Below are 13,524 nucleotides of genomic sequence, written 5' to 3'. Positions count from 1 at the left end.
GGCCATCCTAAGGGACAATACCTCCTCCATATCCATAGATAAAAACCATTAGCATTTCTATTTGAGCCTCTATCAACATTGCCAACCTTCTCAACTAGAGAGAGCGACCGGGTGGCTTGACGACGTGATCCACGATGAGACATTCGACATATATAATGTTGTCAGTATAGTAATCAAACGACATGGAAAAAAGCTGATTGTTCTTCACAAATGAGTTCTGCAAGAATTTTCTGCGATCACTTCCAAGGGAGACCCATATTGATAAGTACTAATATTTTTAGGCTGTCCATATGAATCAGTAGGCTGCAAGGCCGTTGTTATACTCGGATGGGCCAAGTCTCGTTCCATGTCCAGCCCAAACTATCATCGGGCACTCAACGCGGCCCAACAGAATTCCTGCTAGGATATCTTTGGCAGTTACGCTGCGCTTGCACATCCTTCGTTCAGACCGATGTACAACTAGCCTGAACCCCAGTTTCCCAACCCCTTCTCTTCGTCCTCCACCGCCGCCGATCCCGCCGTTCACCACGGCGCCGCTGCCGACGTTGTCTTCTGCTGAGCCCAATCTCTTTCGAAGACTATCTCAGCATCCCAACGCATAGCCTCCTCGTCCACGCTCCACAGGTAAGCCCTAGAAGTCCATGGGTTTCACCTTTTCTGTATTTGTCAGCAACTAAATCGCCTGGTCCGTCCCGGTCATGCCCGCGTGCGTGGTTGTCCTGGATTGATTACTGATGAATTTTCCGCCGCATATGTAATTGATAGGATATATTTTTCCCTGCAGAAGCTTGTGTGCAGCTGCGCCGGCCGTCTGTGTTGGCTTGCTTCCGCGCGGTGTTTCGGTCGGGTCTTGTGATCCACAGGATCTGAGGCGGTCACATCTGCAATGTTTCCGAAGAAAGGGCCCAATCCCTACGGCCAGCCGCCGCAGTATGGTGCGCAGCAACCGTACGGCAAAATTGTAAGCCGCTCTGGAAAACTCATCTGATGCTTTGATCGGCAAACCCTATCTAATGTTGCAAGGTTCTGATATATGCGTGCAAACACTTGCGCCATTTTGGTTGGGTTTTGGCAGCCTGGTAGCGGTGGGTATGCGGCATCTACTGCTGCAGCTGGTGGCACTGATGGCCGTCAGTTTGGCGGCAATGCGGCACAGGGTGCTGTCGGGCAGTATGGAGGGCCTTACGCTGCGGTTTATGGCGCACAGAAGGTTAATTTGTGCTCCTTTTCAATTTGAATTCCGGATGCAATTAATTTTGTTTCCTAATGTTGCTTACTGCTCATTGATGTTACACATGTAATTGAATTGTGTGCGTTGTCGTTTGTCAGTTTCTGTTGTACTCGTGTATGCCAAAGGCATCTCCTTGAGTGAAGGCAAATAAGCAAGGTTATTAGATATCAATCCAATTGTATCTGAATATGATCCAGTACATGCTTTATAGGGAATTAATGGGTCCACATGCACATCTGTGATTAGCAAATCCTAGGTTGACCAATGTTAAAGCTAGTGCCCGGCATTATTGGTCTATAACTAAAACAAATGGGAGTATTTGAAGAATCAGCTTGTTTCTGAACCCGAAAAGATCCATTTATATTCCTTCTCTACTCTTTGCTTTATCTTTTATGCACAGAAATAATCCATGCATAATAAAAACAAATTATGTATTTCAAAGTCTACCATGCCTGCTTTGGAAATGGAAACAAGGTCTAAACATTTGCTTTCTATTAGAGTTAGTAGAGAATTTGCTGTACAATCCAGAAATTTAAAACAGCTCTATGGGATGATCTGAGCAATATAAAGATTGATTGTATACTTCCTCCAGTCCTGTAAAAGCTTTCCTTTTGAACAAGGTAAACTTTGGAAATTTTTGACTCCTAAGATCTGCCTACATAAGCTGTCGATCTTCCTCAGTCTGAAAGATAAGTCCCGTCATCACCTTTTTTATTTATTTAATGGAAGGTGTATAGTTTATATAAGTTATAAAGCAACAGCTCTTGCACAGTATCCCTTTGCCACCTTCCCTAATGTTCTAGCACTGAACTTGCATCATTTTACAGCTACATTTTCATGCCTTTTGGGAGAGCACAAGCTTTACCTGAAGGACTTAAGGGCCTTAAGCTATCCCAAACTGGTAACTTCGGTCCCTTATGGATCACTGAGCTCCTCAACAATTCCGGCTCTGAAGCTGGGTGAAATCCAAGATCTTGATCTTACACCTTACTTGGGTTGGTTTGGATAGAATGACACAAATGTTGCCATTACTTTGCGTAGGTATAGATAGAAGTCATAGCTCCCACAACTGCTTTACTATAGCTTCTTATGATGATGTGATATCTGAAACCACGTCGTTTTCCTCCATGTGCAACTTCTTTCTCTATCAACCACAGTAATCAATCTATACCTGTATGAAGACTACAGAGAATCAGAAGTTTACCCTCTTTAAGATCTCTCTCCTCCCCCGTTCCCACCTCTGTTCAGTGTTCACCACATATCTGGTTATGCATGAGCTGTTTTGGTTTTTTGGGTGGTGAACAGGACTCGGGAAATTGGGGTCTGCAACCTTGAAAACATTTATGTCTTTCCTCACTATGTCAGTTCACGTATAGTAAAGGATGACCAGAATTTAGTTTGCTGTTTGTGGAGTTGAGCTTCCTCTCAATTAATTACATGTTTTGCATCACAAAATCACTAGGTGTTTGAAGAAGTTTTTCCTTTTCCATCGCATAATTGATGCTTTGATCGAGTTTTTCAATATGTAGGTGAAGTTTTATTCACCCCCAAACTAGAATCGAACAAGGGGGAAACTACTATTGTTACATGATCTTGTTACAGAATATGCTAATTGAAAATTCCACCTAATATATTTAACAGGTTGGTGGACTTGCTGGCAAAGGTCCAAGTTCTTCTGGTCTTCCCAACCTCCAAGCTCATCAAACATCACTCTCCGAGTCATCGAAGTTCTCATCTGGAGCTGTAGGATCCAGCCTGGGAAGGCCAAATGATGACTATCTAGCTTCTCGTGCATATGTGCCAAAGCTAGAGCAGTACAGTGCGAATTATGAATTGGAGGGAAGGATGTATGGTGAACAGTCAGCTAATATTGGCAGGAGAGATGGCTTCACTGATTTGGATAGAAGATACCCCGATCATATTCCTGGAAGCCATCAGGTCTCTCTTTCTCTCTCCGTACTGCCCATTTGTTTTTCTTTTGTTCAGCACCTCTTAGATTTTGACAATGTATAATTATAACTCACTGGCTTTTACGTAATCTCAGATTCATGACTGCGTGGATCAGGTAAAATCCCCCCTCACCCCTCTCTGCAGAAAGCATCGTTTTGTTCTCATTTATCTGCTGTCTTTGGTAATTCGTTTATTCCCATCATTAAATGATGTTGAAATTTTAGGTTTCGTCGACGCGACATCAGCAACTCCTAAAAACTCCATTGCAGCCTGGCTCTGACATACGGTATGTTAGCTCACAGCAAGTTATACAGATGACTGTCAGGTTTCTGGTTGACATTAGTATTATTTCTGCTATTGTTACTATTATTAGTATTATCAGTATTATAATTATGTCTTGATTAGAACCACTTAAAAAGGTGCCTCAGATAAGTGAAAAATTGCTTCATCCAAACATCTCTGCCATATGATTAGGTTTTGGTAAGCTGTAAAAAGTTGTTGATAAGCTTGGAAAGTAAACCAGTAGTGAATTAGCGACCTTTCTGTCTGTCATGACAACAAGATATAGCACATGCACTGAGTAAAAGTATGCATTTCTGGCAGACAAGCCGATTACTTTGCAGGAAGGACCGGTCCAGTCCATCAAGGTTCCCAGGAAGTTGGTGCATATGGAAGAGTCGAAGCCGATCATCACAGCTTGTCAAGTCTTGGATCTGTTTCATATGGCGGCCAACAACAAGCTTCAGTCTTGGGGGGAACTCAGAGGACAAACATGAACAGCCTTGTCTATGGACAAGGGTCATCGAGCAGTGGTTACGTGATGGGCCTACCTCCTGGACGTGACTATGCTTTAGGGAAGAGCTTGCTGCATGCATCTTCAGAGTCTGATTACCGAGATAGCATCTTACCTCGTGTACATCCAGGCATCCCCATGGTTGATGAGCGAACAGGAGACAGGGTTTGTTATCGCCGCGAACTGGATCTAAGGGATGAGGAACATAGAAGGGGCCTTTTGTGGGAAAGAGAAAAGGAAAGGGAATGGGAACACGAACAAGAGCTACAACACCGTGAAATGGAAAGAGAGCAAGACAGGGAGCGGGAGCACGAACGACTGAGAGAGCGTGAAAGGGAAAGGGGACGCGAACGAGAAAGAGTACATCTTCGCGAGCGCCGGGAGAAGGAGAGGGAGCGGGATAGGAAGCATGTGGCTATTCCAAGGCGGGAGCACACTCCTCCAAGGACACCTGGTGAAAGGCGGCGTTCTTCTGTTAGATCTGAGAAGCCTTTGCGTCGGCTTTCGCCTCGACGTGGTGTCCTGCATAGGTGGACCTCCATGTTTCCTCTAGTTTTGTGGATGCGACCGGTTGCTGCTTGTCTTCTGCCAGCCTTTATAACTAACTCTTTCGTTTATTGTCCTGAAGGCCTCGTTCACCTGTTAAACAAATAAAGAGAGAATATATTTGCAAGGTAAACAGATAATTGAGTTTGTCACATTGTTGCTGTTCAGATCAAATAATAATGTTAGGGGCTATTCTCTTCAATGTGCTGTCGGTCTTAAAGCCCCTGATTCTTGTCCTTCTGAAGCCAGTTAGTTCTCGCACCTTTGTCCCTGCACACACATGCGGAACTGTTTAGTTCTGTTTGTGTCTGGAGTTCCGGTTATTCATCCATCTTCACTGAGCCATGTTTCAGCATTTCTAGTAGCTATTCTCTTTATCTGCAACCAAGATATCACTTTCCCTCAAAAGATATCACTTTCCTCCAAGTGATATAAAGATCATGAGATGTTTCTTACCTAATTGGAAGGCCATCCCCACCTTAATTGGAGATTGTGCTCCAGCGTCTATGATAGTGCAATCATGAACACATTTGCCTCCTTTTCGCCATTTGTTCCCGTTTATGCAGCTGATCATGGCTTTTCTTTTTGCGCATTTATGTGGTTCTACTTTGTTGCCTTTTATGAATTTAATGCAATCAGTTTCTTTTTCGCAGATCTTTCCATTTCGCTTGGTGGATGCTGAGAGGGACTACTCATCTTTGACAAAGCGATATCCTAGATTAGTGATTTCTCCAGATGTTTCTAAGGTCTGTTGAATAATTTTTCTTTTCAATGGTGGATCAGGATTATGTTTTCCTAATCAGTGATTTGTTTATAGGTTGTCTTGAACTGGCCTAAAGGAAACCTTGATCTTTCAATGCGCACACCAGTCAGGTATGCTTTCTATTTGAAATACACATTATGCTTTGCTTGCCTGAAGTGATTATTTTACCACGTTGCTATGGCCATAAAACAGTTTGGAGCATGACATCCAAGAAATGGATGATAAGGCCGACGAAAGAACAGTTTTATCTTCAGAGAAATTGTATAGCACCAGCACTCCAGACACTGTTTGGAACGTAAAGGTTTGTGTCTACAATTTTGTACATTTAATTTAAAGTACGACTAGATTGAACTAGAGTAGCTACCAGTAGTCTATTACTACATCAATCTGTGTAGGAATCATGTGGCACACTGGTTGTTGGAGTTATACTCATGTTTGCAGACTCTGCGTACAATCCCTGGTGGCATGCAATTCTATGCGGTCCATAAGTACTGGTACTGCATTGTCTGATACCAAATGCCGTTAAAATTGCTTTCCCATTTTTTGCTCAAAATTCTCATTTGAGTACTTTATGACATGGTTTGGTTATTATGCATATCTGATACTAGTATTTATCAAAAAGCACAAGATTCTCGTGCGGGGTGTCAAGATCTTGGGATGTACTGTTTGTGTATTTTCAAATATTGAATTTTGCCAAATTGATCTTTGTAATAATTCTTATTCTGATGAGCGTGTGCAGGTTCTCTTGATGAGTGGTATGAGCAACAGTGCCTTCGCTGATATATGTTCATTAAGAAGTGCCGAGGAACGAATAGTGCACTGGAACAATGTCTTGAAATTTGCTGTATTTAAGAAGGGTCATGCACTTATTGCAATTGGAGGTCCTTGGAGTGCAGTAATAGATGGTGGAGATCCATTGACTGACTGTTCCTGTTTGGTGCGAACTGCTATCAGGTATGTTATTGTTATCATATAACACACTGATCCATTTGTGAACTGGCAGTTGTGCTAAAATTTACCCTACTTGTACAGATGCACTAAAGAACTGGTTCAGATTGATCTATCTAATTGCACACACTGGAATCATTTCCTCGAGGTACATGTTAATTTTTTTTCTAGCACTTATGATGACCTTGCATGTAACATTATGCTTCCACCATATTGAGATTTTGTTAAGATTGATGTACTAATTGGATGTTTGCTGCTTAGCAAGGCAACCTTATGCCCGTTATGTTCTAGTTCTGAATCACATTGCCAGTTCAGATATAATCTGCTGTCCAAAGTAAGTTTACAAAACTATGATGTTTTTGTCAAGAATTCCTTGGGAGGAAGTCATAAAAGTAGTAAGCACCGAAATCAAGTTGAAAACGCGTAGAATGTGGGTGTTGGTGGTGGGTATTGCACATCCACAGCTCCCACCAACTGAGATACGCTCAGTTCCTTGACCTGCATGTTCCAGCGTCATGGAAATCATTACTTGTAAATGAAGCCCCTATTTATTTTTCTGGTGAGCTGTCTGTTCCTGCAATTAATTTTTTACCTTTTCTCTATCTGCTCAATATCTGTGCTATATTTAAACTTCAACAATGAGAGTTCGACATTGTAGTGGTTCCTGGATTTGGGCTCATTGATCTGTGCAATGAATATCAGCCGGCTACATATATACAACTAATACACTGATCAATATATTGTTATTGGTCACCACGGGCTGAAAGATATATGCCATACTAGATGGTATCTCAGCTGCAATATATTTCAATGACATGTGTTTGTATGAAACATGAACATTTGAATTAATAATATATTAACTAAAACTGACAAATACATATTATATATTGTACTCCGTATTTGATTATTTTATAGTTTTTTTTTTTATTGAATATAAGTAGCATAATACAATACTCGTAGAGAACTTTTTCTCATGTATGTTGTGGTGGGCCTTTGATGAGGTGGCATGTGTGGTGAGGTGGGATGTGTTCATTTTGAGATAAGTAAAAGTAGTGGGATCAATTAATAATGAAAAAAAATTCTCATGCATGGGTGGGCCTTTGATGAGGTGGCATGTGTGCATGTTATGGTAAATAGAAGTAGTGGGGATCAACTACTTAGATAGATATATAGGATTCATTCCAATTTCTGATAATGGAAGATAATTTCAAATCTATTGACTGATGTTCGGTATGGAAGTATTTACTCTTGTTAAAAAAAATATCAAAATACCAATATGAGAAGTTGTAACTTCTTAAATAAAGCCTAAGTAATTTTTCTTTCATGTATAGTAAAGAAGTATTTATTTAGTCTAAAGTTCTAAAACACAGAGTAATCATATCTTCATGCTGCTTGATTTGCAAATGTTATGATATCACAATGAGTATACTATAACTTCAATATTATATAAATAAATAGGAACATACATGGAAATAGTACCAGACACATTGTTTGATATCATCTCAGTACACTGGATCGATCAGGCGGTAGACTTGATATCCACTATTTCAAACATTGTTTTTGGTAAACCCTGGTAGGTTATAATAAAATCTTGAACCATACTTCTCTAATACAATTACTTTCTGAGGGGTTGGTATGAGCATTTACTCCCATCACGAAGTACGTTCAGTTTTGTTTTAGCGTAATTGTCACTGCAAATTTATGAAACACCATTGCTGAAATTGTTGTCATTTCTATAACATGTTTAACTATTTGCAGGTCCATTACAACAGAATTGGCAAAGATGGACTCTTTAGTCATAAAGAGATTACTGTACTGTTTGTGCCGAACCTCTCAGAATGCATACCTTCAGTAGAGTTATGGAAGAAAACCTGGATTACATACAGAAATTCAAAAGTAGACAGGGAGAAACTGGCTATAAAGAGTGAAAATGTTAGTTTGTCCTATCACGGTTGACAATTGTAGCAAAATAATTTATCTTAGTCTGTGTTTAATACAAATAACTCTATTTCCCGACTCGTATATTTTAGGCCCCTTGTGATACAAAGGAACAGAAGGAAGGAGCAGATGACGGTCATTTGAGGGAGGGGGATATTTGCAAGGATGTTACCAAAATTGAGAAAGTTGATACTAAAATGGATGAGCAGGGCAAAGATGGGGAGACAAAGTTTGCTGAGAATGAAGGGAAACCACTTGATAACGCTGTGGAACATAATAATAAGGGTGGGGAAGGAAATACCTCCGGCGATGCCTCGGTTCACCATGCAGTTGAGGATAAAAAGCCCACACGAAGGAAAGTAATAAAGAAGGTTATCAGAAAAGTTGTTCGTGAAAAGCCAACTGCTGAAACTTCAATTGACAAATCATCTCAGGTGGACAAGGCTGTGGGGGCAGAAACCACAAACAAAACTGTGGAAGAGCAGGTTGAACAAACAACTGAGGATGTTAGTAAAGAAAAGGATGGAACTGGCATTAATCTGCAACCTGAGACCAATAAAACTGGGAAGAAGAAAGTAATTCGAAGGATTATTAAGAGAAAAGTTCCTGCTTCAGGATCCAAGTTGATTACGCCTGCTGTACCTGCAGAAACAAGTAAACAAGAAGGGGAAGTTCAACAAGAAAAGAATGATGAAAGCTTGACTGATGCTGGAAATTCTCAGATTAAGCTGGCAGAACAGTTGAACATTGCTGCTGAAAAGATTTCAAATCCGAAGAAAGAAGAAAAGGCAGATAAGGTGCATCTATGTACCGAGGAAAAATCAAATGGAGATAGGTTTAGTGAACATGAAGGTGTGAATGGAGATGATATGAATAAAGAGGGGGGAAATGGAACGAAAGATAAGGCAAAGGATGGTAAAGAAAAAAAGATTAGGGACTTGAAGGACCCAAAGCAAAAGTCACTTAACGACACCAAAGAGAAGAAGAAATCTGACGAACCTCCTAAACATCCAGGATTCATTCTTCAGACAAAAAAGAGTAAAGAGTCTAAAGTACGCCTAATGTGCTCTGTAGTTCCTTTTTATTTATAGTGTTGTGTTTTGTAAAGTTCTTAAAAGTTGCACGAAAATATTTATTGAACCAAAATTTTGCAGCTCCGTCCAATATCCCTTTCATTGGATAGCCTACTAGACTATACAACCAACGACACAGAGGAGTCTGTATTTGAGGTATAATTCTATTTTCCACACTATTTTTTGCCCTGATAACAAATGTACGTGTTGTTTTATGTAACTACCACCGTAGATTTTAATTCTCTCTGAAGAATAAACTTTATTATCTTTTGACATTGATATATGCTCATATTTCCCTTTTTAGTTTTCGCTGTTTGCTGAGTCGTTCAGTGAAATGCTTCAATTCAGAATGGGCTGCATTATCCTGTCTTTTCTTGAGGTAAGTTTCTTCAGCTCTGCCGACACCTTTTTAGCTTAAGCATAATAGCAGTTGGTCTTTGTCAAGTAATACCATTTACCCATGTCATCAATTTTGTGACACGGTCAATCCTTTTTTTTTTTTTTGTAATCTAGTGCATATTTTGAATCCGAACATGAGAAAACTCTGCACTGAGTACACAATGTATGCTTTCCATTAATTCACGCTGGCAAATTCATGTGGCTATTACTTGGCTCGTCTAGTGCTCTAAAGGTTTTCGCTTTGTAAAACAGCAGTCTCCAGATACTTACAAAATCTTGCAACATTTAATAATGCTCTAGTTTGCTTTTGAGGGATAAAGCTATCATGGAACCAGTGAGTGTTAAGTTATCATACTCAATTATGTTTCCGGGTCATTGTCGAAACTGTGGCATGAAGATTGTACATGTGAGGATGTGGTTCGCTTAGCAGTCGTGATATCATGTCTGTATTCTCCGGTAGGCTGTTGATTTTCTGCCTGTCCCCAAACAAAATCCTGTTTGGCCTTCTTTTCTGTTCTGGAACATTAGGAGCCTAATCCTGTTCTGTCTTGTCTTCATAACAAAAGGGGTGGCAGTTTTGTTCAGGAGTTTTTTACGTGTTAATGTCTGCCCACATGGGGCTTGATGTTTACTTGTTTCACAGAAACTACACAAGCACTATGTTACAAAGAAGAACCGACGCAAGCGCACAAGAGAAGATGATCTAAAGAAGGAAGGCACAAAATCATCAGAAAAGAGATCAAAGACCACTGATGATACTCACATTGAAAGTACCCCTAATAATATCAGTGCATCAAAAAACGATAAAATAATCAAAGATGATGAGAAAAAGATGAGCATAGATCAGATACCATTACCAGCTACTGGTGATGAACCTGAAGCAGCAGAGAAGATGGAGGACGAAGATCCTGACTATGAAGAAGATCCCGAGGAAGTAGAAATATATGAAGACGATGATGAGGACATGGATGGTGATACTGCCGAGCAACAGGTAAACATGTTTTGCACACAATTTTTGTGCACACTAGTTATATTTGATTGACAAACAGATATGCCATTTATTTATCTTGTGTTTCTTTTGGAATCTCCTTCATAGCAGTAGAGGTGTTTGTTGCAGGCTAAAGTTATTGTGAAATTTTTACTCGTGCTTAATTAATTGTTTCCATAATATGGAATCTACAATAGCTTTCCATATTTTAAGTGATAGTTTTGGATGAGATCAGGTCTTGGTATTATGTTTTGTCAGTTTCATCCTGGACTAATGCAGAAACTTGGTCGTCTCAGTGCTCAAGCTAACCTCTCAAGGCTCCTTCACTTGTCAGAGCTTACAAAATTTTGTGCGGTGGCCTTTACACCTGACAGGGCCATTGGATGATAGTTCAAATTTCATGTAAAAGAGAGCTGTTTTCTACAGTGGTTTTTGTACACTGGTCATTGAATGATAGTTCATTTCATGTAACAGAAAGCTGGTTTATAATCTTTGATCTTGAAAGTACACCTATAACATCCTGCTGTTCCCTCATGTTTCACGGTGTACCTGATTGTTTTATCTGTGCCAAGAGATTTAATTATGTGTATCTGTGTTTGTTTGTGCACGTGCTGCAGGATGATGGTAATTTGAACAGTAGAGAGGTCAAGTTAGAAGAAGTAACAAAAGGCGATAAAGCGAACCAGAAAGCAGGAAATGAGACCGAATTAGAAAATGCTGCCTGTATAGATGAAAAGCCTGTATTGGGGAAGGTCAAGCCTACTATAGCAGAGAAAGGAGGTTTGGTAGAAGTTGGCGATAAGGCACATGAAGTAGTTGATAAGGACCTGTTGCAGGTAAATTTTCTGTTGTAAGAGACTAAGAGTTGCCATAAATGTTAAGATGTCGCTAATGTGGGTAGTTTCCCCCCTTATTTTGTAGGCTTTTCGCTACTTTGACAAAAGCAGAGTGGGCTATATCAAGGTAACATTACTAATACTGCCTTTCTTTTGAAATTATGATGGCTTTTTCTTTAAGCACTGACTCTACTATTACTTGCACTCCTTTTTTTTTGGCTATTGTTCTTATGTTGCATTATCTGTATTCACAACTGCAGGCAGAAGATCTAAGGTGCATTGTTCATAACTTGGGGAAGTTCTTGTCTAATAGGGACGTGAAGGTTAGATATCTGAACCTTTTTGCTTACGTTCTATGGTCTTTATTTGTTGAAATTATCTTTTTTATCATTTTTTTTGTATCCTTCTCAATTCTGAACGTTTTAATTATGTATGGTTTGATATCGTATCAACGCATTATTTTTTCTGGCATTTTGTATCAGTGCATCTAACAGTGACATGTTTTCCCTTCACAGGACTTGGTGGAGGCCGCTCTTGCTGAGAGCAATTCGGCAAGGGATAATCTTGTTATCTATACAAAGCTTGTGAAGATAGTGGATCTCTGATCCATTCCAGTTTGTAGTTTCCAGGAAATTTGCTTGATGGTAGCAATTTAAAGTGAAGTTATAACAGTGTTATCTATACAAAGCTTGTGAAGATGGTGGACCTCTGATGCGTCCTGAGGATGAAGATCCTGACTATGGTAGAAGATCCCGAGAAAGGCTTCAACGTTTCCTTTTTTATTTTGAACTGATAACTTTTCCTTATGTGATGGCAAATATTAGTCCCGAGTTATAAAGCAACCGAGTCCCACCCGTTTGTACCGAGAGAAGTATCTGTTTTCCTTAATAAAGGCGTGAAAAAGCAAGATTCTTTTTGTCATTAGTAAGGCCTAAAAGGCAAAGTTACAACGGAAAACATGTTTCCCAATTTGTATGACTTACCTTTGGAGAAATACTAGTAAATTTGCACGTGCAACACACGTCTTGTTATAACTCAAAATTTAAATGGTGTCTTTTGGATGTATTTGTAGATTTTCACATGGGAGGCCTCCAACTAATATTTAAGAATCATAACTATTGCAATCATTATGCATAACAATATTATATAAAAAGTTGATGCATTTTCATGTACTTACATGAAAAAAGCATTTGCTAGTGGAGTACTTACATTTGACACTATACAAAACTCGGCTCATTTTTCACATGGTTAATCTTGTTCATTCATAATTACAAGATCTAATGGCTAAGAATTACACAAAAGAATTGTTCTTAACTACGAATTCCCCATCAGAATGTCTCGGCTCAAGAAAAAGTATGCTCGACTCCACAACCATACCCTCTCATGCTGACATTTTCTTTACTCGTACAGTCTGCCCAATTTAAAATATGTAGTTAGAAGTGGGATGCCAAAGTTTGCTTTAAACTTCTTTTCCTATCAACAATATAACAGTTGTATGGTTACAACTCTTTAGAACAAGCGGAAAGAGACTAAAACATCTCGAATTGCTCTATAGTGTAATATGAGCTCATGCCCTAGTAATGTACGAGTAGTGAAAAGTTTAATAATATTGTATATGTAGCAGAAAGGGCATTGCAACTCTCAAGCCTGGATGGTTTTTATAATTCATTGCACCGGAGGCAAAAGTTTAGTGGTGTATGGTACAAGGTAAATTAAGGGGAAAAACAACATCAAGCTTTGCTGCCATATTGACATTATCAGCATCTGGGATATGTCTGCACACATGAAACAAAATGTAGTATCAAGCATCATGATAGAAGCACAGTATATCATACCTGAAGCATCATGATTGGTGTTTCTATTAGCAAAGAGAAGCGAAATAAGTAATGGCATGGTATATAAAAGTAAAGCTCTACAACCACTTGGTTCAACATATGATATGAATTCTAAAGATGATTCAATATTTGAAACTGCAAACAAAAATATCGGCAAAATCTTTTATATGTCTCATAAGATACAACTGTCATGCATCTTTTTCAACATCCTTGAGTAACCTCTT

General features: G+C 39.5%; 1 protein-coding gene across 1 annotated transcript; it reads left to right on the top strand.

Annotated features, from left to right (window-relative positions):
• Nucleotides 1-433: 433 nt before the first annotated feature.
• LOC123448844 (protein SHORT ROOT IN SALT MEDIUM 1-like) lies at nt 434-12,482 on the top strand. Its single transcript, XM_045125867.1, has 22 exons — nt 434-624; nt 785-961; nt 1,076-1,210; nt 2,873-3,169; nt 3,276-3,296; nt 3,406-3,467; nt 3,785-4,504; nt 4,603-4,648; nt 5,174-5,266; nt 5,338-5,393; nt 5,476-5,584; nt 6,023-6,237; nt 6,316-6,379; nt 7,990-8,163; nt 8,262-9,221; nt 9,324-9,398; nt 9,547-9,621; nt 10,285-10,632; nt 11,247-11,465; nt 11,551-11,592; nt 11,726-11,788; nt 11,981-12,482. The coding sequence occupies exons 2-22, from the start codon at nt 887-889 to the stop codon at nt 12,068-12,070; spliced, it is 3,939 nt and encodes a 1,312-aa protein (XP_044981802.1). The 5' UTR covers nt 434-624; nt 785-886; the 3' UTR covers nt 12,071-12,482.
• Nucleotides 12,483-13,524: the final 1,042 nt, after the last annotated feature.

The sequence above is a fragment of the Hordeum vulgare genome, chromosome 4H (genome assembly GCF_904849725.1).
Source record: "Hordeum vulgare subsp. vulgare chromosome 4H, MorexV3_pseudomolecules_assembly, whole genome shotgun sequence".
Taxonomy (NCBI): Eukaryota; Viridiplantae; Streptophyta; class Magnoliopsida; order Poales; family Poaceae; genus Hordeum; species Hordeum vulgare.
This window is presented reverse-complemented; position numbering and strand designations above follow the sequence as displayed.